The 25,763-nt window shown below is 36.5% G+C and overlaps 2 protein-coding genes across 2 annotated transcripts; both read left to right on the forward strand.

Moving 5' to 3' along the window:
- The first annotated feature begins 550 nt into the window (after positions 1-550).
- Positions 551-8,350, forward strand: abcb9 (ATP-binding cassette, sub-family B (MDR/TAP), member 9). Its single transcript, XM_067406354.1, has 11 exons — positions 551-1,597; positions 2,590-2,704; positions 2,841-2,971; positions 3,443-3,648; positions 5,452-5,649; positions 5,835-5,963; positions 6,040-6,228; positions 6,811-6,984; positions 7,204-7,363; positions 7,530-7,666; positions 7,762-8,350. Exons 1-11 carry the CDS (start codon positions 967-969, stop codon positions 8,068-8,070), a joined length of 2,379 nt encoding a protein of 792 aa, XP_067262455.1. The 5' UTR covers positions 551-966; the 3' UTR covers positions 8,071-8,350.
- A 677-nt stretch (positions 8,351-9,027) lies between these two features.
- vps37ba (VPS37B subunit of ESCRT-I a) lies at positions 9,028-25,157 on the forward strand. The gene is made up of 4 exons (XM_067406358.1): positions 9,028-9,201; positions 16,080-16,251; positions 22,439-22,521; positions 22,674-25,157. The coding sequence occupies exons 1-4, from the start codon at positions 9,097-9,099 to the stop codon at positions 23,163-23,165; spliced, it is 852 nt and encodes a 283-aa protein (XP_067262459.1). The 5' UTR covers positions 9,028-9,096; the 3' UTR covers positions 23,166-25,157.
- Positions 25,158-25,763: the final 606 nt, after the last annotated feature.

Below are 25,763 nucleotides of genomic sequence, written 5' to 3' on the forward strand. Positions count from 1 at the left end.
CAATTCTAACATCAAAATAAGAGTACTTCATTTTTCATTTAAACAACGATTTAAAAAAGTAAAACTTTTAATATGAATCTATTACAAAGTGCACTTTTCTAAATGTTTACTAAAGTGTTTTGAAGAACATTCATGAAAGTGTAATCTCTTCAAGCCATATATTTCATTTATAACAAATCTGATAGTAGTTTTTTTTTTTTTTTTTTTTAAATATTATTCAGATTCACATACAATATTTTTTCTCAAGGGTATTTTATTGTCTTTTATATTTTAATTCCATTTTTACACTGCATTGTAACTTACAGTTAGTTGTAGCTTTTCACTGGAACACTTATTTACTTTCCTTTTAAAATGCAACTTTTGGAGATACAATACACACAATGATATCCATGTTAAAAGTGACCTGTATTGTTGATGTAAATCTCTTCACGCGCATTCCCTCAAAATATGTAAATACTTGTGTGTTTCGCTAGTGTGACCAGAGCCCTCTCTGATTGGCCGGTTTTCACGGAGGCGGGGCTTCAGTACAGTATCCTTTTCCCCCTTCCTGTCATTGCACCGCACTGGTAAGGAGAGACGATTGATGTTGACTTGAAATTATGGGACTAATATGAGTTTTATTATCGTGCCGGGAATGTTGATTTACAAAGGAAACAATGAGCTGATTTTTAGACGGAAAATCTTAGGATTTACATATACATGTTCTTTAATTCCCTTAATGAGTGAGTCTGTGTTAGTACCGGGTGTCAAGCTGCGCAGGCCAGCGGATCAGATTAACAGGCGCAGTATATTGACATAGACTTTGTTTCACGCGCGCTCCTTTTATCAAACCAGACCTGTCAATCTGGTTTCACGCTGCTGTGTCATTTACCTACTCTATACAAATCACCTCCATATAGAATTTTGCTGCTAAATTTTACCTAGGAAGCAAGTCTGTGTGGTGCACTCTTCAACAGGTGTAGGAAAATGAGGGTTGCTGTGATTCTTAGTGGCAACCTGGTTTTCATTCTAGTGGATATTGTGGTCACTACAATCTTGTATGTTCATGGATCAAGTCTTGATATATTTTCAGATGAATTAGAAGACTTTGACATACACTGCTCAACACTGGACTTGTGGGGAACCGTTCTCATACGGATCAGTCTTCTTTTCGGGGCCTCTATTGGGGTGTTCTTTAACAGGAGCGATGGTCCACGGAGGGTGTCAAACCTGGGGACTCTGGTTGCCCTCATTTGCCTTACCAACATGACTTATGCTCTGGCCAAGTTGTTGATGCTTTCTGAAGAAGGAGCTCTGATGTATGATCCCTGGTTCCTCAGTTTGTTCTGCTGGACTTGTGCATCAGCAATAGGCATCATGATCTCATGGAATCTGCTGTCACAGACTTCCAATGCTGTGTCTGACAGAGAGGATAGCGAGGAGACAGAGAGGTTGGTGGATGGCATTGAAACAGAAGATGAATCCAGTGAGAAAGGCAGGAAATCAAGCAAAGAGCCTCCCCATTCAGGCGCCACAATCGGTCGTCTGTTGTCATACTGTAAGAAGGACTCTGGCTTGCTGGCCATTGCTTTCTTCTTTCTTCTCCTCTCTGCTGTGTGTAAGTTCACTCTCAACAGTTTCTCACAGCTATGACTTAAATAATCTAAGAAATATAATAAATTAATTCCATGGATATTTCATGAGGTTGACTTGTGTTAAACAATATAGGTCTTGCTAATGTTGGCCCAGCAGTCATTCTCTATAAACAATCTGATTAAATGTATAGTAACTGTACAATTAGGTTGTATACGTTAGCATTAGTTAACACAATATTTAATACGAATGAACAATGCTTTTAAGACTAAAAGTGAACACTTTAAGTATCATTAATAAATGCTGTAAAAAATATTGATTGATATCGATTCATGAGGTATGATGAATTAAACATTTATTTGATGAAAAATACAGTAAAATAGTAATATTGTGAAATATTAAAATAATTATTTTTATTTTGATATTAAAATGTAATTTTTTCCTGTGATGGGATTTTCAGCAGCCATTCTTCAGTGTCACGTGATCCTTCAGAAATCATTCTGATATGATGATTTTGGTGCTTAAGAATCAGTTGTTATTATTATTATCATTGTTAAAAACAGTTGTTTTTTTTTTCAGTTGTTTTTTTTGATGAATAGTTCAAAAGAACAGCTTTTATTTAAAATGCTAAAAATATACTTTTGATCAATTTAATGCATCCATAAAAGTATTAATTTCTTAAAAAAAAAAAAAAATCTTACTGACCCCAAACATTTGAACAGTAGTGTGTATACAAGTTTTTATGTACCTTTTTCACTCATACAGACGCTTTCATCATATTCACCCCAGCAGTTGTGGATTTCTAAACTTAACGGTCTGAGTACAGTTAGATTGCACATCATTGCAGTGTTATGTTATGATTGCTCTAACATTTACTCTAGTCATTACATGCTTGCGAATGCCTTGATGTGTCACACTTTGAGGGTTGCACATCTAGCACCTTATATTGTTTAACAGATTTTCCTCACTTCTAGTGCTTTTCAGCACAAAGTTAATGTTTTATTTCCCTCTCCATAGGTGAATCTTTTATACCTTTTTACACGGGTCAAGCAATAGATAGTATAGTTATCCAGAAAAGCATGAATCAATTTGCCAAACCAATGATTACTCTCAGTGTGTTGGCTTTGGTCAGGTGAGCAATTCTTGATTTGACTCTTTTTTTATAGACAGCACTATAGAGATTTCATGAAACAAATCCCTTTCTTTTTTACATTTTAATCCATGATGTCCTTTGAAAAGGTATCACTTTTTTTGTTTTGCTTTCATAGCTCCATAGCCATTGGGTTTCGTGGAGGAGTCTTTTCCGTTACATTTGCCAGGTTGAACATTCGACTTCGGAACCTTCTCTTTAGATCACTAATGCATCAAGACATTGGGTTTTTTGATGCCAACCATACAGGTAACATTATAGCACCAATCATAGCTTTCATCAAACATAGTTCCTTATATTTGACCCAAAACATGTATACTTTTCTAAGAAATGGAAAAAGAGAGGCAAGGCCAGCACTTTATTGATATTACACAAACATCCAGCCTAAACCACTTTGACACTGATACTGTAATTTTACATACTGAACTTCAGTTAGTCTTCTTTCTCACATCTATTTGCATACTGAATTGTGATTGGCCTTGTCTTCTTTGCTTCTTGTGTGCAGCTGCCAAAAAATCCTATATAGGTTTTTATTTACAAAGAAACCAAAACCTAAATCATAAGCTTACCTATAATTTAATACTATTATTTTGCTGCCTTCAAGAAATTCAAATTTAGCGTTGTTTTTAACATTACTGTATCAAAAGACCATTTGGACCAGTGAAAGACATTCAGTACAAAAGACATAAATGATTCAGCTCTCAATGGTTTGTCTTACAGGTGACATTACCTCTAGACTTACCTCAGACACTACTCAAGTGAGTGACCTTATCTCACAAAATGTAAACCTGTTCCTGCGTAGCTTTGTGAAAGCTGTGGGCATCTTCATATTCATGTTTGGGATGTCCTGGAAGCTGTCTGTAGTCACCATCATGGGTTTCCCATATATAGCTGTGGTCTCCAAACTGTATGGAGAGTATTACAAGGCAAGTTATGCATTTGCAAATACTTTGTTTGAATGGAAAATAATAGAAAGTGGTGCATTGTAGTATAAAGGTGCTGGTCATATAATTAGAATATAATCAAAAAGTTGATTTATTTCACTAATTCCATTCAAAAAGTGAAACTTGTATATTATATTCATTTATTACACACAGACTGATATATTTAAAATGTTTATTTCTTTTAATTTTGATTATTATAACTGACAACTAAGGAAAATCCCAAATTCAGTATCTCAGAAAATTAGAATATTGTGAAAAGGTTCAATATTGAAGACACCTGGTGCCACACTCTAATCAACTAATTAACTCAAAACACCTGCAAAGGCCTGCAAATGGTCTCTCAGTCTAGTTCTGTAGGCTACACAATCATGGGGATGACTGCTGACTTGACAGTTGTCCAAAAGACGACCATTGACACCTTGCACAAGGAGGGCAAGACACAAAAGGCAAAGGCTGGCACAGAGCTCTGTGTCCAAGCACATTAATAGAGAGGCGAAGGGAAGGAAAAGATGTGGTAGAAAAAAAGTGTACAAGCAATAGGGATAACCGCACCCTGGAGAGGATTGTGAAACAAAACCCATTCAAAAATGTGGGGGAGATTCACAAAGAGTGGACTGCAGCTGGAGTCAGTGCTTCAAGAACCACTACGCACAGACATATGCAAGACATGGGTTTCTGCTGTCGCATTCCTTGTGTCAAGCCACTCTTGAACAACAGACAGCGTCAGAAGCGTCTCGCCTGGGCTAAAGACAAAAAGGACTGGACTGCTGCTGAGTGGTCCAAAGTTATGTTCTCTGATGAAAGTAAATTTTGCATTTCCTTTGGAAATCAGGGTCCCAGAGTCTGGAGGAAGAGAGGAGAGGCACACAATCCACATTGCTTGAGGTCCAGTGTAAAGTTTCCACAGTCAGTGATGGTTTGGGGTGCCATGTCATCTGCTGGTGTTGTTCCACTGTGTTTTCTGAGGTCCAAGGTCAACGCAGCCATATACCAGCAAGTTTTAGAGCACTTCAATCTTCCTGCTGCTGACCAACTTTATGGAGATGCAGATTTCATTTTCCAACAGGACTTGGCACCTGCACACAGTGCCAAAACTACCAGTACCTGGTTTAAGGACCATGGTATCCCTGTTCTGAATTGGCCAGCAAACTCGCCTGACCTTAACCCCATAGAAAATCTATGGGGTATTGTGAAGAGGAAGATGCGATATGCCAGACCCAACAATGCAGAAGAGCTGAAGGCCACTATCAGAGCAACCTGGGCTCTCATAACACCTGAGCAGTGCCAAAGACTGATCGACTCCATGCCACGCCGCATTGCTGCAGTAATTCAGGCAAAAGGAGCCCCAACTAAGTATTGAGTGCTGTACATGCTCATACTTTTCATGTTCATACTTTTCAGTTGGCCAAGATTTCTAAAAATCCTTTCTTTGTATTGGTCTTAAGTAATATTATAATTTTCTGAGATTCTGATTTTGGGATTTTCCTTTGTTGTCAGTTATAATCATCAAAATTAAAAGAAATAAACATTTGAAATATATCAGTCTGTGTGTAATGAATATACAAGTTTCACTTTTTGAATGGAATTAGTGAAATAAATCAACTTTTTGATGATATTCTAATTATATGACCAGCACCTGTATAGTAGCATATACTCAATTTTATATTGTTTCATTACTCACAAATGCACAATATACTGTGTATATAATAGCATTTTTTCATGCACTGATACAAAATGTGTACTCTTACAAAAGGATTAACATTACACATTGTTGATGTTCAACAGAAATTAACCAAAGATGTTCAGACAGCATTGGCTCAGGCCAATAAAGTGGCTGAGGAAACAATATCAGCCATGAGAACAGTGCGAAGTTTTGCTAATGAGGATCAGGAGGCAGACTCGTACTACAGCAAACTGCAAGAGATGTTCATTCTTAATAAGAAGCAAGCGGTTGCCTATGCCTGCTTCATGTGGTCAAGCTATGTATGTACTGAATCTTGAAGGTTTAACAAAGCCTTCAGTCTTTGTTCTCATAAAATCCTTCGTTATACAGTCACCTTTGTTTCTTGTATTCACAGTATCTCTCAATTAATGCCACATTTAAAGTATTTTAGATGTTCAAGTCCATGTTTACACTGGTTCTTTTTTTTTTATTTCCATTTTTTTAGATCTCTGAGCTAGCCTTACAAGTCGCAATCCTGTTCTATGGAGGACACCTAGTGGTGACAAATCAGATGAGCGGAGGGACCCTTATTTCCTTTGTCATCTATGAGCTGGAGCTTGGAGAGGCCCTGGAGGTATGTTGTTTTTCTTTCAGTATGTCCACACCTGACACTCATAAGATGAACTTAAAACATTTTGGTCTTTTTGCAGAGTATATCATCAGTATACACAGGTCTGATGCAAGGCGTTGGCGCTGCAGAGAAAGTGTTTGAATATATTGACCGGAAACCTAAACATGCCCTTGATGGTCAAGAAGCTCCAGAGACACTTCAAGGCCAGGTGGAATTCAAAAATGTGACATTTGCATATCCAACACGACCAGAGATGGATATATTAAAGGTATTCTTTATTGAAGATATAGATTGTTTTTTTATTAAATATCTTGCCTTTAATTTAATTTACCAACAGGCAAGTCTAACACCATATCTTAACAAGCCATAACACATGAACGCTAAAATTCTAAGCTTTTCTATGTAAATCTAAATTTTTGTTGTTTTTTGGCCAAATAAAATATGTTCTGATTCATTGGCTGTGACTGTGTCCGTTGAGCCATTCAGTGTGAACAGATAAATAGCTTTTAGCTGGAATCCTATCGCATTTGCACCTTTTGAGAAAACTGTGTAAGGGTTGATTAATGTTAATGATTTTGGCTGAAAACATAAAGGCTAAACACCTGATTCACATCAAGTAGAGATAATATTTTATCACCATTGTGCCCCTGAGCATATCGCGTAACTTAAACTCAGGTTGCTATGGATGACTTGAGTTGGGTGTAGCGATGACTGTCCTCGTAAGTAGCGTATTGCAAGAAACTTTATGCTTTTTTAATTTGTTTTACTTTTAAACTGATATGCTAGTGAATCAGTCACAGATTTCCAGGACATGAGTAGTAAACTAAACCCACATTTTTTTGTTTCTCAGAATGTATCCTTCAGTCTTCGCCCAGGGCAAGTAACTGCACTAGTAGGGCCCTCTGGTGGTGGAAAAAGCTCATGTGTGTGTTTGCTGGAGAACTTTTATGCCCCTCAGCAAGGCCAAGTGCTTGTGGATGGCCGACCTGTGAACACCTACCAGCACAAATATTATCACTCTAAGGTGGGATATATGCTGAGGTTGATCTGTCATATTGATTTTTGAATGGATACATTATTTTGTAAATACCATTTTAGAATTTTAATTGTTTTTTTATCTGTAATGGTGGTATTTTCAATGCAGCCTGTAGTACACTCTATGACCTTAAGAGGGCAGTAGCTGCTGATAATGCAAATTGTGGTGAAATGCTACTAACCAAAAGCAAATTTTTTTTTTTTAAAGGTGGCACTGGTGAGTCAAGAGCCTGTTCTGTTTGCCCGCACTGTTCAGAGGAATATTTCCTATGGTTTACCTGAAGTTCCTATGGAGGCGGTCATCAGAGCTGCCATTAATGCCAATGCACATGACTTCATAACCGGCCTCTCCACAGGCTATGACACTGGTTAGTTACTTAGTTATTATTATATTATATGAATTTTACATTATATGTGTCCTAAAACATATTCCGATTTAACACATAAACTTCCATATCTGATTGAATGCCTTAGATATTCAAACACTTTGAGTTTGACTCATAATTCATCATGCTGCTCTGTCCTTTGTTATAGGGGTCGGAGAGAAGGGCACTCAGCTGTCCGGTGGGCAAAAACAGAGAGTTGCAATTGCTCGTGCTCTCATCAGAAACCCTCGCATTCTCATTTTGGATGAAGCCACAAGCGCACTGGATTCAGAAAGTGAATACATAGTAAGAGATGACTATATTGAAAGGCTTTGGCTCAAGTGAACTTACTTATTTTTAGTCTTGCATTAAACTTCATTCATTCTACTACTTTGTTTTAGGTTCAGCAGGCTCTGAACAACTTGATGCAATCGCACACGGTTTTAGTGATTGCGCACAGACTGAGCACAGTTGAGAGAGCAGACAACATCCTAGTGATCGACAAAGGCTCTGTGGTGGAGCAGGGCCCTCATGCTGAACTCATGGCCAGGGGAGGCCTCTACTGTAAGCTGGTGCAGAGGCAGATCCTGGGGACTGAAATAGATGCAGATGGTCACAACCCATCGCCAGCCACACCTTTGGTGCTGAAGGAAGGAGATAAGGAGAGTGGAGAAGACTGTAGTGACAATGAATATGAAGCACGCTACTAAGAGACAGTAGACATGTGCTTCATCTGATTGTTGGTATGAAGGCCTTAATCATAGATGTTTTTTTGTTTTGTTTTGTTTTTTTATGTAATAGTATCTTGGGATATAGCACATATTTTGCATGTCAAAGAGTGTTTACTAGACTGGGATACTGCCTTGAATAAAGCTTTAAGCAATAAATACTTGATATACTTGATGTACTGTACATTTGTTTAAAATGTAAATATCTTAGATAATTTAATCATATTATAAAACATAATTATGGAAATAAAATGATTGATGGACAGATCATCGTTTTTATTTATTTATTTATTTTAAATAAAAGTCCTATATACTACGAATACAGTTAATAGTGCATAGTTTATAGTAGTTTATATTATGTAATAATATTTTTTAATTAGCTTTTATTTTTTTCAGCTTTCATTTTAATTTTACTTTAAGTTTTAGTAATGTTGTTTGCTTTTGTCATGGTCAAACTATTTAGCTTTCTTTTTTAAGTTTTAGTTTTTGTTCACTTCAACTTATTTTATTTCAGTTAGTGCGCAATGCAACATTTCTAATTTGTTTTTTTTTCTAATTTAAAATTTTTTTTTTATATAGAATCAGTTTTATTTCAGTTAATTACAATAATTATAAATAGTTTTAATAGCTTTAGTTAACAGTAGCACTGCTGAAACATGCAATCTTTTGCAATCAAAAGATTACTTAAAAATAATTGTTATCATTTTTATAAATCAAATGATAGATAGATAGATAGATAGATAGATAGATAGATAGATAGATAGATAGATAGATAGATAGATAGATAGATAGATAGATAGAACTCTTGCATAGATGTAAAGACATGTCAGAAACGTTATTGTGATTTTGTTAAAAGTTTGTGAGCATTAAATTGAAGAGACCTTGCGGTGATGTGCCTGTTGACGTCACGCATCTCCTCCTGTCGTCTTCCGGCTGAAAATAACAGCTTTGCCCAGTCCGACCGAAAGCAGAGTGTTTCTAAGTGTGAAAGAGACCGCTGTGCCAGACATGGCTGGCTTTGGGAACAAGTTGAGTGCTTACACTTTAACTCAGTTAAACGAACTGCTCGAAGATGACGAGAAGCTCAACACATTTATCGACGAGTCGGAGGAGGTAAGTTTCTTTTTCTCGTGAAGACCGTCGCGAAGTTACCGCGGCGGGTTGATTTGTATCTGGAACAGCACCATTTTATACAGAGGTTCTGCATCTTAGGCCGTGTTTGTTTCTATTCTTTTAAATAGTTTCTGTTTTAGAATTACGACGTCATTATGTTTTTGTGGGAACTATTTATATTCGAACGTTTCTGCGTGTGACTTAAATTTGGTTTGTATTTGACGTCGCGGACTATGACAAAGAGTTATGATGTCATACGTTAAACAAAATGTTTTCGATAAGACAAAGTGACCTTGTTACAGAAGCAGAAACTTGTCAACCTACAGTATATAATACTCCCATGAGTTAGGAGCATGCATTTCCTCCTATAGAGGCTCGGTTGTTTTGTCTGTATATCACCTCATCAGTGATGAAAGTCATTTTCTCGTGATCCTCTTTTGTAATTTATTACTGGCCTTGGTTTTTATTAGTAATTGATGCAAAAAACTTGTGAAAATGAGATCCAGGCAGTAGATAAAGTTGATGGAAAATTATTTATTCATTACAATTAAATTTAGCCTCACGCAAACTTTAATCGATAATGAAAATACTTAATAAACCCAAAAGGTAAAATAACAACCTTAAAGAAGTAGTCCATAAATTTAGAGTATTGTAAAATCCAGAGTATTGTATCTAATACATGAAGACCAAAAAGAGCAATAATTAAGACATTTGCAGAGAAGAGAGAAGAAGCAGAAGCCAAGGAGAGCAAAGGAGGGAAAAAGCTGAATTATCAATGACCCGGTCAGCTTTATACCATGAGCATTTAGGGAAATTTACATGTTTTTGTTAAAAGAAAAGTTTAAATGGTTTTACCCAGTGTCAAAAATAGATATAAGAGTTGTTTTGACCCCCTTTGGGAATTTTGCAAATCTTACCCTTTTAAATGTCATCAGGAATAATAACAGACATATTTTGATCAATCTCAAATTCAAATGGTTAATTCTGAAAAACATCACTTCTACAGTACTTGGCAGGCGTCCAATGTCTAACCACAAACGTGTCAGCGTGACCTGTCACACTGGAACACTTGAAGAACAATTGAACATAACGAGCATACTCCCTTAAATATAAAATAAGAATAACCATAAAGGTACAATCACAAGTGAATACTTGAAAATATGATGTGAATTAATATGTAAAGTAGAAGTACATAAATATAGGAAATCAAAAGTGAAACTGATAAATCATAAGCCACAAATGATTAAAATAAATTTAGAAATGCATGAATATGAATATTGACAATTTCGGATCCATCAGTAGTGCATTTCTTTTTTCTTTTTTTTTTTTGGAAGCATTTCACTTTTTGTTATTTTTATGGAAACATGTCATCGCCTGTCATGTCATGGAAGGAACCCTGTCATTAACTGAACACCTCAAGAATCATAGCTTGAGCTACCAGTTTTTTTTATGCCAATCCCTGGTTTGCCGTAATGTTTATTAATAAGAATAATATGAACATTAGAATTTTGGTGTCATAATTTCCTCCCCCTTTTTAAATGTTTTTAAAATACCATTCAGTTCGATACAGTTGAGTGAGTGAGTGCGTGTTTTGCTGTAGCAGCTCAAGAAATACCGATATGTGTTCCCTTATAGGCAAGATGTATGATGGGCTTGTTCCTTTTTTAAAGCCAACAATTCACAAGTGATTTTATGTATAAATTGAAATTCCATGAAAATGATAGTGCAACATGTACATGCTACAATCTTAACTATTTGCCATAATTATTGGATTTTTAATGAAAGTTTCATTTCAGTTATAATTGCTGATGCATAACCATAATCATACTAAGCACTGCCAGTGTACACACTATCAGTACCAGGTCTCTGACTTGCTGTGTAAGTTCAAAGTTTGTGTTTGCATTTTCTCTCAATTAGATAATATCCTAGGCATGTTCACAGCTTTGAGTTGATTTGACCTTCCGGTTCATGGAAAGATGTCAACCTTGACTCAGTATGTGTCATAAGAGCATGTTTGATCTGGCAACACTGTAACATGGTACTATAAAAGGTGCTTTTTATATTTACAAGGCCAAAGACGTTTTTATAAAGGACTCTCTTAACCATTTATCTATTGTTTTTTTGTTTGTTTGCTTGTTTTTTTGTTTTTTAAACATCTTTCTTAAAACTAATCATTCTTTAACAAATCTTGGCTTTCAATTAGGTAACTGAGTGAAATGGGTTAGTACTGTAATGGTGCTCCAGAAGCCAAATATAGTAACATTCCATATCATGTAGAATTTTATTATCTGCCACATGAATACTATAGTTGCGGGTTCGTATACGGGTCTACATGTCTTTTAGAAGTGTAATGTGATGAATGCCTATCCTAAGTCAAATTTGGAAAGGACTAGCATTATGTAATCAGTGAAGAGCAATAATTTGCATTTCCCAAGCAAGGGCTGGTGTATTAACAGGAGACTTGGTTTCAGTATTATCTGTCACAATCTACTTAATGTTATATAACAGATGACTTCAGCTTTCTTTGATGTGTTAGACACCAACTTGTATATTTTGGGTATTTTATTTTTTCCTCAATGTAATCTGTAGGACATCCTGGCACAGGCTGTGTAAAAGCTCAGAAGAACATATGCTTTCTAACCTGCCAGCTGACATAGGCAGGTGTTTGAGAAACATGTGAAATCTGTCACTTCTTCCTGTTATGCACTCTGACACATGATATCTAAACTGAAACTGCAGAAGTGTACCTGTTGAAAAGGGAGGAGTCATGACCGTTAAATACTGTTAAATGTTCCTCATCGCAGTCATAGTTTCTTGAGTCACTAGAGGCGGCATGTTGCAATAATTTTATTGTTTTTTATGTGTGTTGCTTGGAAATGGAATGTGGTTTTTGTAGATGTTTTTTTTAAAACAGTGCTGGGGGCGGGGCTTGATGTTGTGGAGCAGAGACATGGTTGGGGATTTTAAGCAAAATCCTAATAGTAAACAGCCTATAGATTTACAGATGAACATACAAAAGAATGAGGACAGAGAGTTATATGAGAACGCTCAGAACTCATGATTAAATAAATGTTAAAAACTCTGTATATTTCGCTTCACGGCGGCAGCACAAAAACCTGTGTCTCACCATCTGATACTCAAATGTAGCTTGTCACTCAGGAGTGATGAGACTCTTTAATCAGCATAGTCACATCACTCACACTGTGTGAGATAGGCTTTTGAAATATTATTTTCTCAAAGTCACTAACTACATTTGACAACGTATAAAAACAAAATAACCTTTAGAGTAATTTTATGAATAAATATGGAAAATTTAAAATTGGCAGGGGATGCTGCAGCACCCCTGGTTCCCGCAGCCATGTACTGACTGACCCCTCTGTTTATTCCTTCTTTTGGGCATTCCTTTGCAGTAGTAAGTACATTGTGATCATCTGGTATTCAAGGAGAGGCTTAATGCGGACTTACCTAAATATCAAAGGCCGGATGAATCTATTCAATTTCTGCATAAATAATAAGTCTCACTCAAAAAAATTTTTGTTCATTGAACGTAATTGAATTAAGGAAAACTTTTCCACACAATTTTAAGTTAGGTTCATACAACAAGACTACAACAAGTCCATTTTAAAAAAAATTTAAAGATTGTTGAACAAAATCAATTTAGGTTCTTTTGTCAGAAAAAGAAGTGAACGAATGACCCGCAGGTACCAATTAGAGAGGTTCCCAAATCTCAATTGATTTTTTTTTAATTTTTATTATTGGTTAAAGTTGATGGAGAATTTCTCATGTTTTTTTTTCCGTGGGTATTTGGCTTGGTATGTGTGCTTGTGCGTGTATCAGTTAGGGGTGTGATGAGACGGGTATCTCACGAGACGGGACTCAAGATTGAGTTCATGAGACGAGACAAGATTTTTACAAACTATTTTTAAGAAATCCTCAATGGCGAAATACATGGCTAGAAAAAATATTCTACAGGTGTATTTGAAATGTTTTAACTAATCATCTTAATGAATGTCATTTCAGTTCTACTTTCTGAGTATGAATGATCATATGCAGTAAAAGACAACAATACTCAAGCACTGTAAAAGGTTTTGCCGCAAACTCAACTGACTGACTTCTCTTCTGTATGATTTCAGTCTCTTTAGACCTTACTGTACATGATTTATGAGCTTCTACAACTTTTGACCTCCTAACTGAACTCCTTTCCACAAACTGATCATAGAAAAAAACAGTATAAATAAAAATGGTAACACTTTACAATAAGGTCTCATTTATTAACATTAACCAACATCAACTAACAATGAGCAATATATTTGCTACAGTATTTATTAATCTTTGTTTATGTTAGTTAATAAAAATAGTCATTCATTGTTAGTTCATGATAGTTCACAGTGCATTAACTAATGTTAACAAATGAAACCTTACTGTTTGTGCTTAATAAGATTAAGATATAACTGTTATTCATTTTTATGGTAACGCTTTACAATAAGTGCAACCATAATCGCACTCTCTCAATATTCAAAGTGCAAATAAGACCACATTTTACTTTGATACAGAGCTAAGAGATGGTTACAACTACACTGCCCAGCCAAAAAGCTTTCATATTGAGAGATATTTGCATTCATCAGAGAGCCGCTTTCAAATGCGGGGTATTGAAATCGCGTTTGAATCTGAATGCGCGCTCGCATTTACTTTCACTTTCGCACGTACTCTGTGAATATGGAGTGGCGGCGACCGTTATACAACTGAATTAAATGTTTTTTATTTAAATACAAAGCAAAAAGATAGTGGAGGCGTAAAGTAAACGTAGCGGTGGCATATTCTTTCCTAATCATTCTAACCACTCTGTCATGGCAATGTCACGAGACTACTTTTCGCCTCGACGAGAAATCTCGTCTCATTTTAGTCTCGTGAGATTTCGTGACACAAGATCTCTTCACACCCCTAGTATCAGTATATTAGATCAGTACATTCAGTCTTAAATTGACAGCAGCCAATAAACCTGCTGCCATCTGTGTCATTAATGTTAATCAAACAATCTCATTGCACTTGACTGAATCCCTTTTGTAACTTTAATAAAAATAAATTTACTCAGTGAAGTTTATGCAGTGTTTTTTGTACAATTATTTTTTTACAATCCAAAGAAATACTACATGAAGTCTATTTAATTTGTGCCTTTGTTCCATTTCAGTTCTAGTAGTTTTCACCTATTGCTTGTAATTCGTTTCTTTGTTCTTAGTTGATCACGGATTGTTTAGTGATACTTGTGTTCAGTAAGCTTGTTTTTTTTTTTTTTCCTTGCTAGTTTTTTTTTGTGATACTGAAACTGTTGATGAGAATTATGAAATTTCAGTAGCATCACAAATCATAACCTGATTTAAAGCAAAAATATATCTCCTTAGTTGGGAAAATGTTTTTTTTTATCCTATCGTGATATAAGCTTTTGGTCATATCACCCACTCGTAGATCCCATTGCCCATCATAAGTGCTGGACTTTATTGATGCTCTTGTGTATGAGTGGGAGAAAATCCCTGAATCCATTTTTCAACATCTATTGGGAAACATGGAGACTAGAAGCTTTAATAGCAGCAAAGGCAGGACCAACTTTCTATTAATTAGGGGTTGAAATCTCTTGGTGCCTCATGATTCGATGCGATTCCAATGCAGAGTGCTGACATGTGGTGATAAAACGATTATTGTTGCATCTTTTTTTTTCTGTACAGGATTCTCACTGTGTGACTATTACTAATGCCCATAGTTTTGAATTTAAAAGGTCAACAATCACATATGGATGTGGTGTTTACGTTTCTGCATTTTTTCGGCCTTGTGATGTTTTTTGATCAAATACTTCTATTTACGTTTGTACTAATGTGAGGGACAAAACCAATGGCAGCAATTGTTGGTGATCATTTAATCTTTGATTTCGGAGGGTTTACAAAAAACCCCTAAAAAAAGTTATGTTGACATTTAAAAAGTTTATATATGGGCCCCACAAACATATGTGCTGTTTTATCATAGTTTTGAAAGTAATATAATGTATGGGTCATAGATTTAACCTTCAATTTACACTGCCCACATACCATGTTATTTATGCTTGAAATGTATCCTGACAGTTCACTCTGTCACTTGAAGCTGCAACATGATGCTTGCGAGAGATTTTTGAACTGTCGAGTGAAAATATTTACTCTTGTTACAGACTACAGTGACATCGAAACTGCTCTTTTTCGACCTAAAAAAGGCATTACACAATACATTCTCTTTCTGTCTTCTTCTGACTGTCTGTTTACGCTACTGTTCAAAAGATTTATGATTTATTTGAACAAAAATACAGTAGTTATATTGTGATAAATGATGACAGTATAAAACAACTTATCTATTTAAATATATTTTAAAGTGTAATTTATTTATTTATGGCATGGCAAAGCTGAATTTTCAGCATCATTACTCCAGTCTTCAGTGTCACATCAGAAATCATTCTAATATGCTGATTTGGTGGTTAAGAAACATTTATTCTTCTTTTTTCTTCTTTTTTCTTCGTCTTCTTCTTCTTAATAATAATAATAATAATAATAATAATAATAATAATATTATCATCATCAATGTTGAAAACCGTTGTGCTGCATAATAATTTTGTGGAAAAATAACATTTTCAGGATTCTTTGATTTAAAAGAACAGCATTTATTTAAAATATCTCTTTTTGTAACAATGTAAAAGTCTTTACTGTCACTTTTGATCAATGTAATGCATCCCTTCAAAATTAAATTATTACGTTAAACTGAAAAAACTTATTGACACCAAACTTTTGAATGGTAGTAGTGTTTATTTAAATTTATATATACTTGCCTTTTATTGAATTAATTTGTTCTTTGTGTGCTCTCAGATTAAAGGTCTACAACAGAACAAGGAGATGACCCTTGCTAGTAACCGTCTTCTGGCTGAACAGAACCTTGAACTCCAACCCAGGCTTGACCACCAAAAGAATGAGCTTACCAGACGTTACCGGAGCCTACAGGAGCTGTTTGAGGCCTATCAACTGCGCAAGTCCACTCTAGGTAAAATACTCGGATTAAAACATAACTTCCTTTGTCTCACTTTCTTTCTGTGTATTGTATCCCTCAAAGTTACATAGCTCGACTCTTAAAGTTCGGACACACACTTGCTCTGACGGTTTTATCAGTACAATAGTTTAACAACTTAAAGCAACATGACATTTCTTACTAGCGAGGTAATAACGGCACTGTTCTTGGAGCAGATAAACGTACGGTTTTGCTATTAGAGAGATGCTGCTGCCAAACACTGTTGAGAGATGCACACCCTTAGGAAATTCACATATGCTAATCTCTCTCTCTGCATTATTCTGCTATCAGTGGCTGAAGCCTCCGTTACTAGCTCTAAAATGATGTTTTGCAATTAGCAACAGAGGCTTGGGATAAGATGCATAAGAAATTTGTCCTACACACAAGTTTTAAGGACAAAAACCTGACAAATGTCTTGAAATACATCATCTGAACAATGTTTTGAGGTGTGGTAATAAGCGGAATAATTGACTCTGGCTTGCTTAGTGTTGTGGCTGCATTACCACCTGCATTACCACTTTGTGCATTATTTTTCTAATAATTCAGCGGCCTGCCATCAATTATACCTTACTTATGTGCCTGGGACTATTTTTGCCATATGTTAATTTGAAAAGTGGCAATGGAGACAATGTAAATGTTTGAGCTCATATTGTTGTTGTGTCATGTGAACAAATTAACTTAGTCATCTTTTCCAGCTATAAGAGAACTCCTTGAAGGGCCTGTTATTCAGGTTTTACATGTAATTTTCAGAAACTCTTAGTCTGTGTCCATCACTCTGTCCCCCCTATATGTCTCTTCCTTGTGGAAAAGAAAGGCAGAACTAAGCAGTAGCAGATGACTGTCACAGCTGAGAAGGATCTGTGACTTTAAAGAGAACAGGGAATGGTATTCAGCGTCCCTCTACACCCCTCTGCACTGTGTGTGTGCTGGTATCATGAATAAAATGCTGTCACTGATTACCCTTTGTGACGCAGTTGTTGCCTGGATCCTGATTCCAAACAGCATACTAACACTCATTTCATTTTACCATCTGTACACTCAATGTCAGCTGGCTTGGGTTTTGACTTATGGTGTATACTGGAACTGAAGTATTGAAGTATGTTGGAAGCCTTGCAGTCTCCCTCTCCCTCTATGCTGGATGTAGTATTTGATCTATGGTGTAGCATAGGGCTGGGTGATAAATTGAATATTCATATTGTGTGTATAAAATTTTGGTGTCTTTTTCTTGTAAATACATTATTGTTCAAAAGTGTGGCATTGGTGTGAATTGTTTTTAATATAAAATCAGAAAAAATGCATTCAATTGATCAGAAGTTATAGTGAAGACATTTAGAATGTTAATAATGTTGATAATAATAAGAAAGTTTACTTGAGTGCCAAATCAGCACATTAAAACAGTGTTTCTCAACTCCAGTCCTGGGACCCACCTACCACATTGTTTCAGATGTCTCAGTAATTAAAACATCTAATTCAGCTCATAAGCTTCTTAGTGTGTTGAATAGGGAGACATCTAAAACATTCTGGGAGGTGGACCCCGAAGGCTGTATTTGAGAAACACTGGATTAGAATGATTTATGAAATATATGAATAAAGTGAACAACCGAAGTAACAACTGCTGAAAATTCAGCTTTTTAAAATATATTAAAATAAAGGTTAATAATAATAATTTCATAATTTAAAATTGTTATAATATTTTACAATATTACTGTTTTCTAGGGATGTACCAATGTATCGGACAGTTATTGGTATAAATATATTTTATATGCATATCACGGAATGTAAATATATGTTTGCACAGTGCAGGGCCGCTTAAAGTTATTGACATGTTAAAGCAATAAACATGCATGAATGAGAAAATGAAACGTGGGATGGGCGATTTCACAATCCCAAATTGAGATCTTCAACTTAACGCAAGTTATAGCATATAAAAACATGCATGAACATCAAAAGGTATGTTGAAAGATGCAGTACATTTCAGGGGCTGAAATGTTTCATGTGTCATGTAATTGCTCAATCAGTGTAGTTGAATATAATACTTCAGGCTCTGTTGTTAATTTTAACATATAATGTTATAGAAATGTTCCAAATTAGAGGGTTCCCTGTATAGTTTGCAGCATTAGTTGGGAGAGATTTATTATTATTTTTTTTTTATCTGCATATATCATTCTGATTAATTGGTATCGGGGTGTAGCGGTATGCAACGGTATTTTTTTTTTTTTTTTTTTTTTTTTTCTTAAACAATGATATACTGAACAAACAATGTCAAATAAAAAAAGTCTCAGTTTATGGTGCTGTTGTAATTGTGGGAAGAGAGTTGAAGTGCTTACACTTTTGGACGCAAAATATGTTATCAAAATATTTTAAAATAAGGTTAGGTTTATTGCGCTCCCATTCTAATCCGCTCTATCGATTTGACGCATATGTGCGCACTGGGACTCGTTGAAGCATGTGAAGTTAAATGTAGATTAGCTTGCTGTCAGGATAATCTTCAATGCGAAATAGTAATACTTGCGTGAATTTGTAAAAGGTAAGTATAACCGTAATATTTAAGTTGCGCTCCGAGGAAAAGGTTTCTCAAACACATTGAACAACACATGCATCTGACAGTAGGGCAAGCCATGAAGGTTTATGATTTAGTTTGAAGCGCTTAATATAAAGCAGATGTGTTTGCAACATCAAAGTATATCAGTATAAATTGTCCCATCCTAGAAGGGAAACTTGGAGTTTGAAAATGTATTCTGCAAATATAGAAGTTTGCATGTGCAGTGTTAAAACAACTCTGTATTCATTCAGTATACATGCATACCGAACCAAGAATACCCATACCAAAAATAAACAATATATGTGTACCGTTACACCCTTAATAGATACAAACTTGTATATTAAATATCAAAAGGTTAATTTATTTATTTAAATAATAAAAAAATGCATATTTATTTGTATGTAATTGTATTTATTTGTTTAGAAGATGTGGCTGAGCTTATGGTGTAACAGTATTCAATTTCAGATTGAGATGAGTTTTCCACTGTGAATCCCCACTTTTCACTTCCAGCCCCTCACATTAGTTGTGATAAACATGGTGTACTCATTGTACTGTCATCTGTATACAGATGAAGAGAAAGATAATGGCTTTGGTGAAATGTAGGTTACCCACTTTCCCAGGCTGGGGTGGTGTGTTATGTCCCAGATAAGGATTTACTGGCTCAGCAGCAGCAGCAGCAGCCAGTGCATCTGGACAAGGTTGCCAGCAGGCTAGCCAGTCAGCCGTTCACTTGACCCAGATAAACAAAAGCCCTAGTTATCAGGCTAAAATGTGTTGCGAGGTTCCTGTGTGTACATTAACTCACTGCCACCTCATTCCGAAAGCCAGGCCATGACAACAGAGCAGCTCTGGGGGGTGTTTCAGCATGACGGCCTATTCTGCTGCTGCAGTGGCGCTGATCTCTGGAGTAACAGTGTGGCTTTGTGCCCTGAGCAATGTCAGAAATGGGGGGTGGAGAGGGGGGAAGTCGTACGCCTCGCACACAAACAGGAACACACACAGACAGCATTTTCCCTCTTTCTCTCTTTGTTCTCTCACACACTTGCTTAGAGCACAAAGTAAGATGCATGGGCTGGCTTTAGACTGATAGCAGTCTCATGAGCTGCAGGATGTTTGCAATGAAGTAAAGCATTGCATTGTGGGATACAGTATTTCACAGAGAATGCTTTGTTGTATAATGTTTATTTAGGCAAATGCAGTAGGTCATTTAGGTATTTTAAGCATACCGAAACATTTGCATATTGTGCCCATGCTGTCTATTGTAGTATGGTAGTATGCTTCTCATAGCATGTGCATGTCACAAGTCTGACTGAGAAGTGGAAGAGAACAGCTAAACTGATGAGTCATTCTGCATAAGAACTGTTTTCTTTTGGGCAGAGGTTTTATTTGCTCTGCAATTTGTTTAAATTGGCAAGTAAGGCAAAAATAATGAAGTGGGTTTTTCGTTCATGTCTCTAAATCAGCCAAAATGTCAAGGCCTGTTTCATCCGGTTCTTAATGTGATGAAATAATATCCCACATTAATAGCACATTAGTGTCTGTGTTAGTGTATTAAAAGGCTCTACCCTCCCTTGCTTTCCTGCTCCATTTTCATCTCTCTCATACAAGGAACAATTTTAGGTTGTCAGGTTGGTTGTTGTTGAAACATGTACACTGAATCAGACGGCTGATAAGTCTATGCCTGACTCTATTTTTGAGCTGATCTGAGGTTAGTTTTGATTAACAGTCTATAGGTCTATCATCAGTATCAGCCGATCCAAAGCATTGAGTTATTATAGAGTGTCATTCAAAAGGGGACAGAAAAAGGCCTTTGCCTTATTGAATATAATGGGAGAATTATTTTGTTACATCACTCAATGAAATAATCATTGTTTAGTGGCAGGAAAGCAAAAAGCACCAATCTTTTGGTGTCTGCAACCATGAGTTTTTTTGATAAACAGTAAATGACAGTCTAAAGTGTTTCATTTTATATAATTTGTGAAGAAACGCAGCATTACTGGTGCAGTCAGTAGTGCACCTGCCAGGAAAATAAATGTAAATAGATGTAAATAGATGTAAATTGGTGAAGGGAGCTGGATTGATAGTCATACGTGGCCAAGAGTAATAAATCACAAGCTATCAAAGTGTTGCTTGTGATGTCTATCAGCTTTGATTTATGGTTGAATCAAAGTTTATACTGATGTGTTTGTTCTTAATTTAAAGGTACAATTTGTGATATTTTTTTCCGCTAGAGGTCGCTAGAAGCCTATTCAAAACAAAGGCGTAGTTTGATGACGCCAAGTTTTAGAGCGGAAACTTGGGACATGTGGTCTCCATATCAACGGACGGTGCAAAAGAATAGGGATTGGCGTCTGGAAGAACTCATGTTCGTGGATGCGATTATTAACGTTACTGTAGTATGAAGCAGAGCAGGACCGAGTGTTGCGGGAGCTGAACGAGGAGCTGGAGCGATTGATCAACACACGCCTCACGGGCAGCGGGACTTTTATTATGACACAGTCGCCGGCGCCGCTTCCGCTTTTCCGGTCATGAGTTTACGGGAGCTGTCCTTGTCGACAGAACAAGCGGCAGATGGTAAACAGTAATTATGTTCCATAAATAAGTAACACCATCCACCATAAAACGTGCAAGAAGTAAATAAGGAACTGCATGAAGCAAGCTAGTGGTTTGCTGGACGCTAGACACTACTTCCGCATTTGTCCACGGCACTGTTTTCATGTGGTTTCTACGTCAGTAAAGGCGGTAACAAAGGTAACTGACGTCATTGACAGGCGACTGCACTGCCCCGTGTCACTGTTTAGAATGGGAATTTTCTCATGATTTACAAGTAGATGAAAACATTAGAGATATTGTTTGTAATCAGCTGGACAAAATATATAACACTAGGCTAGTGGTTTTTTGGATATTTTACTGCAAAAATTTTACATATTGTACCTTTAAGTGGTATTATATCATGTTTTGTGTTTTAAATGGTATAAAATTTATTTTCCTCCTTTTGAGCTATGTCAACTGTTAAGTATAGATCATTACACATTTCTCTCTTGATAATGAATGGCTGTTATGTAAAAAGTTATGTCATTTAAGCAAATAATACTTTAAATTAGTTTCTGATGCAAGCAACTGTTGACCTCCTGAGAATTTCTGATAGACGCATCCAGTTGTACTGTGAAATTTGAAGCCACAGCTCCTGAACTAAAAGGTGAACCCTGTTGATGCCTTGGCTAATTTACTTAAGGCATGCACACAAAGTCCTCAGATTTATCTTGCTGCCTTTGATGTTACACAACGCCTAAAGCCAAAAGGTGCCACTTCCCTCAAAACAGAAGTCCCTAACATGTTTAATATATTTTCAGATTAAAACCATTTTCCTCAATTCCTGCATAATCACTTTAATATCATATAATATCTTGTTTACATTTACAAAAATACATTTGGCGGATGCTTTTATCCAAAGCATTTTACATTGCATTTTTGGATTTTGGGGAATTGAACCCATGACCATGTCCTTGCCAGCACACTGCTCTACTGCTTGAGCTACAGGAAGGCAGTTTTTAATTGTTAAAAATTTTTTCAGACTTCTTAATTATAACCCATTCTTCTTTTCTATTTGTCTCCTCACAGACCACAGATCTGGAAACATGCCCTTGGACACATTGCTTGCACTCCTACAAGCAGAAGGGGCCAAAATCGAGGAAGAAACCGAGGTAACTTACTCACTCACCTTACTGTACTCATTACCACTAAGCCTCAACACTCTTTAATGTTGCACTTGATATCTGTTAGAGATTGTTCAACCTCTGATGGACTCATTAGACAATAATCATGCTATTATATCTCCCCTCACTTTTCAAATCAGAACATGGCCGATTCGTTCCTCGATGGTGCAGCCCCCCTCGACGTATTCATTGATGAGTATCAGAGTAAGAGGAAGCTGGCACACCTGCGGAGAGTCAAGATAGAGAAGCTCCAAGAAATTGTGCTGAAAGGACATCACATGGCCCATGCTGCACCTCCGCCCTCTCGCTCTCAGGACCTTCCCTCCAGGCCAGCTGCTCTCCATAGAGAGGTCAATGGTTCCCCAATGCCGATGCCCCGTCGGGCTCCTCCTCTTCCCCCTGTTAAAGTCACCCAAACTCCTACTGTCCAGCCCACCACAGCTGTCTCCTACCCTCCTACCTCTCCATTCTCTCCCACTACTCCATACCCCCCTATTCCCCCCAGAGTAGGAAACACACCACCCGTTCTTAACCAGGGATACCCCAGCATGTACATGCAGCAATACCCCCCACCCGTGCCCCAGAGACCCCCTCCACGCATGGCCCCCCAGCCAGGCTTCATCATGCAGTGAGCGTCGGACATTACTGTCTGTGGATGAGAAAAGAAGTGCACACTGGACATTCATTCAAGCCTTTTGTAGGTCCTTCAAGCTGCATGTTATTAAATATTGTGCGCCAAGATGAAGTCTTGTCATGTGTAAAATTAACAAGACTTTTCTGCAATCAAAGGGGCATCTGCAACAGGATATTCAATTTGCACTTTAGACTACTTTTGTATTTGATCAGTCATGGCTGGTTATGGAGTCGTACTGTTCCCGTTCCTCCCTCTTCAGTAGCGTTAGATCAAGTAAAGATGTTTTTCGTGAGCCTCTGGGGTATGATAAAGACCTCAAAGTTCAAGAACAGGGCTTCAGTTAGGCCAGCTAGACAGATATGAAGAGCCAAGTTTTATTTGAGTTGTCAAGATCATGCTAATATGTCAGTTCAACCACTCTTCAGATGTTTCTTACCTTAAAAAAGCTGCTTTCTCAAAAAGGTAATGCCTATGCAAACAGACTGAGACCGAACTGTGCAGAATTTATTGGGAGGAAGAAACAAAAAAATTTTTTTGCACTCCAGGTTTTCTCAGACCAGTGGCCCAAGATGTTATTTGTTTGTCAGTGGATCTAGTTTCAGCTGGTAGCAGTAAAACAGTGTGATTTTAATAGAGATTTGGGTGAAAAATTTGATACTAATGTGGTGGATGAGATTGGGCGATCAGAGCTACTGCTACAATAGAGAGAGGACCAAAATGCCTTATGTGTCTCCGATGCGAGCAAATTCGTGCTGATGGAGGGAGCTTATTGGCTAGAATTTGGAAAATGTCAGAGTGAATGGTAGTGTGCATGAAAAAAAGGCTCAAATGAGTTATTTTTAATCATGTAAGTGTGAACATTTCTGGAGCATATTTGCTTGTACTGTCATTACCGTGCATACTTAAACTGATGCTTTATGCATAATTTACCATTTTAATGTTTATATCAAACACCATAATCCTTCTTGTGTTTATTTTTGCCATCTGGTGTGAAAATGTTCATTAGAGATGTGCTTCCTTTTCCATAAACCCTGCATATTAATTTGCATTTAATATATTTATCTAATATAGCCACACTGTTTTTATCTGTTTTCAGTATGTATGTTGTTTTTCTGGTATGTTCATGTGTCTGAAGTAGCCACTTTGTGCCTATGCTGGGTAAGATGAGGACTTGTTCACTGTGGTGAGGAGTGTGTTTTGTGCTACATATTCCTCTTTGCCTTTCCGTTCTGTAGCAAATTACTTAATGCCCAGAATACACTTCTTCTTTCTTTCTTTTTTTTTTTCAAAATATATGCTGTTTACACAGGTACATCCTTACAAGTGTCCTTTACCTAAATATCTAGGCTAATTTATAAGTTTTACGTATAGAGCCATAATTAGTTTGTCTCAAATTCAGGAAGTTGAAATGATAGAAACAGGAAAAGGAAAACATTGTTTGGATGAAGTCCTCTCTTTAATCACTGGTGCTGCTACATTAATTTAATGAGCTGAACCCAGATGATGTTAGTATGCAGGCTATGTTTGAATTAAATCACTTTGTGTTTGTCAGGCTTGGGTTGGGTATCTGCTTTATTATCTTGATGCTGATGAGTACCAGATCGAGAGGTGGAATTAATTGGGTTCCTCATGAATCAGGCTGTGTCATGTCTAGACATTGACTAAATATCTGTGAAAACCAATTATGTACAATGACAGGTTTGCCAAGCATCTGGAAAAACTGCTTCCACCCTTGCACCCACCTTTTTTGTTTGTTTGTTTGTTTGTATGTATAAACATGGTCTTTCTTTATCATAGAAATAATGATAATGATTGCTAGGATTGTAAAAGTTAACTCGGCAATATGCTTTTGCTGGCTGTATAAAATAGTGTTTTGTACTTTCCTAATGTAAAATATGCAGACTATTATGTGCTAGGTATTGTCTATTGAAAGTGGTAGACATGGCAAATGGAACTGACATCTCTATTTTAAAGATAATAAATGATATCCCACTTTTCTGTGAGTTCAGCCTTTTTATGCATTTTATTCTGGAACGAAGGTTATATTTTTAATTGTTGCAGACACAATATAGCTCTATGTATAAATCTTATGGGCCCTAACAAAGGATTTGACTCCCTCTAGTGGATACAAGTACACAATGTAGTGTCATGTTCTCAACCTTTGGCCCAATATCTCTGCTATAATTAGGACAAAGCTGCTTGTCTCTGTTTTTTTTTTTTTTTTTTTGGGAGGGGGGTCTTACAAAATAAGATTAAATTATTATTAATATGTTCATATAATAATTTAATCTTGCAGCCTACTTCAAAGTTTGCTGAGGAGGCCTGTTGATTTTACACAGTAAATGTAGTTTTTTTTTTTTTTTTTTTTTTTACTATATTTAGTAACCACTATGCATATAGGTAAACTGATGGTTTACACCAAATTGAATATGAAAGAACGGTGAGAAGCATTCCATGTTTGCTGATTTTAGAATTCACAGTTTTAGCCAACACTGAAACGTTCTGATTCTGTACTGAGTTTATTTGATGAAGATATATTTGAGCAAATGGCATTTCATCCAGTCTGATCTGTTGCACCTAATTGGGTGGTTGGATT

Source organism: Chanodichthys erythropterus, chromosome 13 (assembly GCF_024489055.1).
Source record: "Chanodichthys erythropterus isolate Z2021 chromosome 13, ASM2448905v1, whole genome shotgun sequence".
Classification (NCBI taxonomy): domain Eukaryota; kingdom Metazoa; phylum Chordata; class Actinopteri; order Cypriniformes; family Xenocyprididae; genus Chanodichthys; species Chanodichthys erythropterus.

Bases quoted from the DNA above. Each gene is read 5' to 3' on its own strand.
- vps37ba (XM_067406358.1), top strand. From the start codon at position 9,097: ATGGCTGGCTTTGGGAACAAGTTGAGTGCTTACACTTTAACTCAGTTA. The intron at 16,252-22,438 runs GTAAAATACTCG...GTCTCCTCACAG, and splicing joins ACTGCGCAAGTCCACTCTAG to ACCACAGATCTGGAAACATG. The intron at 22,522-22,673 runs GTAACTTACTCA...TTTTCAAATCAG, and splicing joins AAATCGAGGAAGAAACCGAG to AACATGGCCGATTCGTTCCT.
- abcb9 (XM_067406354.1), top strand. From the start codon at position 967: ATGAGGGTTGCTGTGATTCTTAGTGGCAACCTGGTTTTCATTCTAGTG. The intron at 2,972-3,442 runs GTAACATTATAG...TTTGTCTTACAG, and splicing joins TTTTGATGCCAACCATACAG to GTGACATTACCTCTAGACTT. The intron at 7,364-7,529 runs GTTAGTTACTTA...CCTTTGTTATAG, and splicing joins CTCCACAGGCTATGACACTG to GGGTCGGAGAGAAGGGCACT.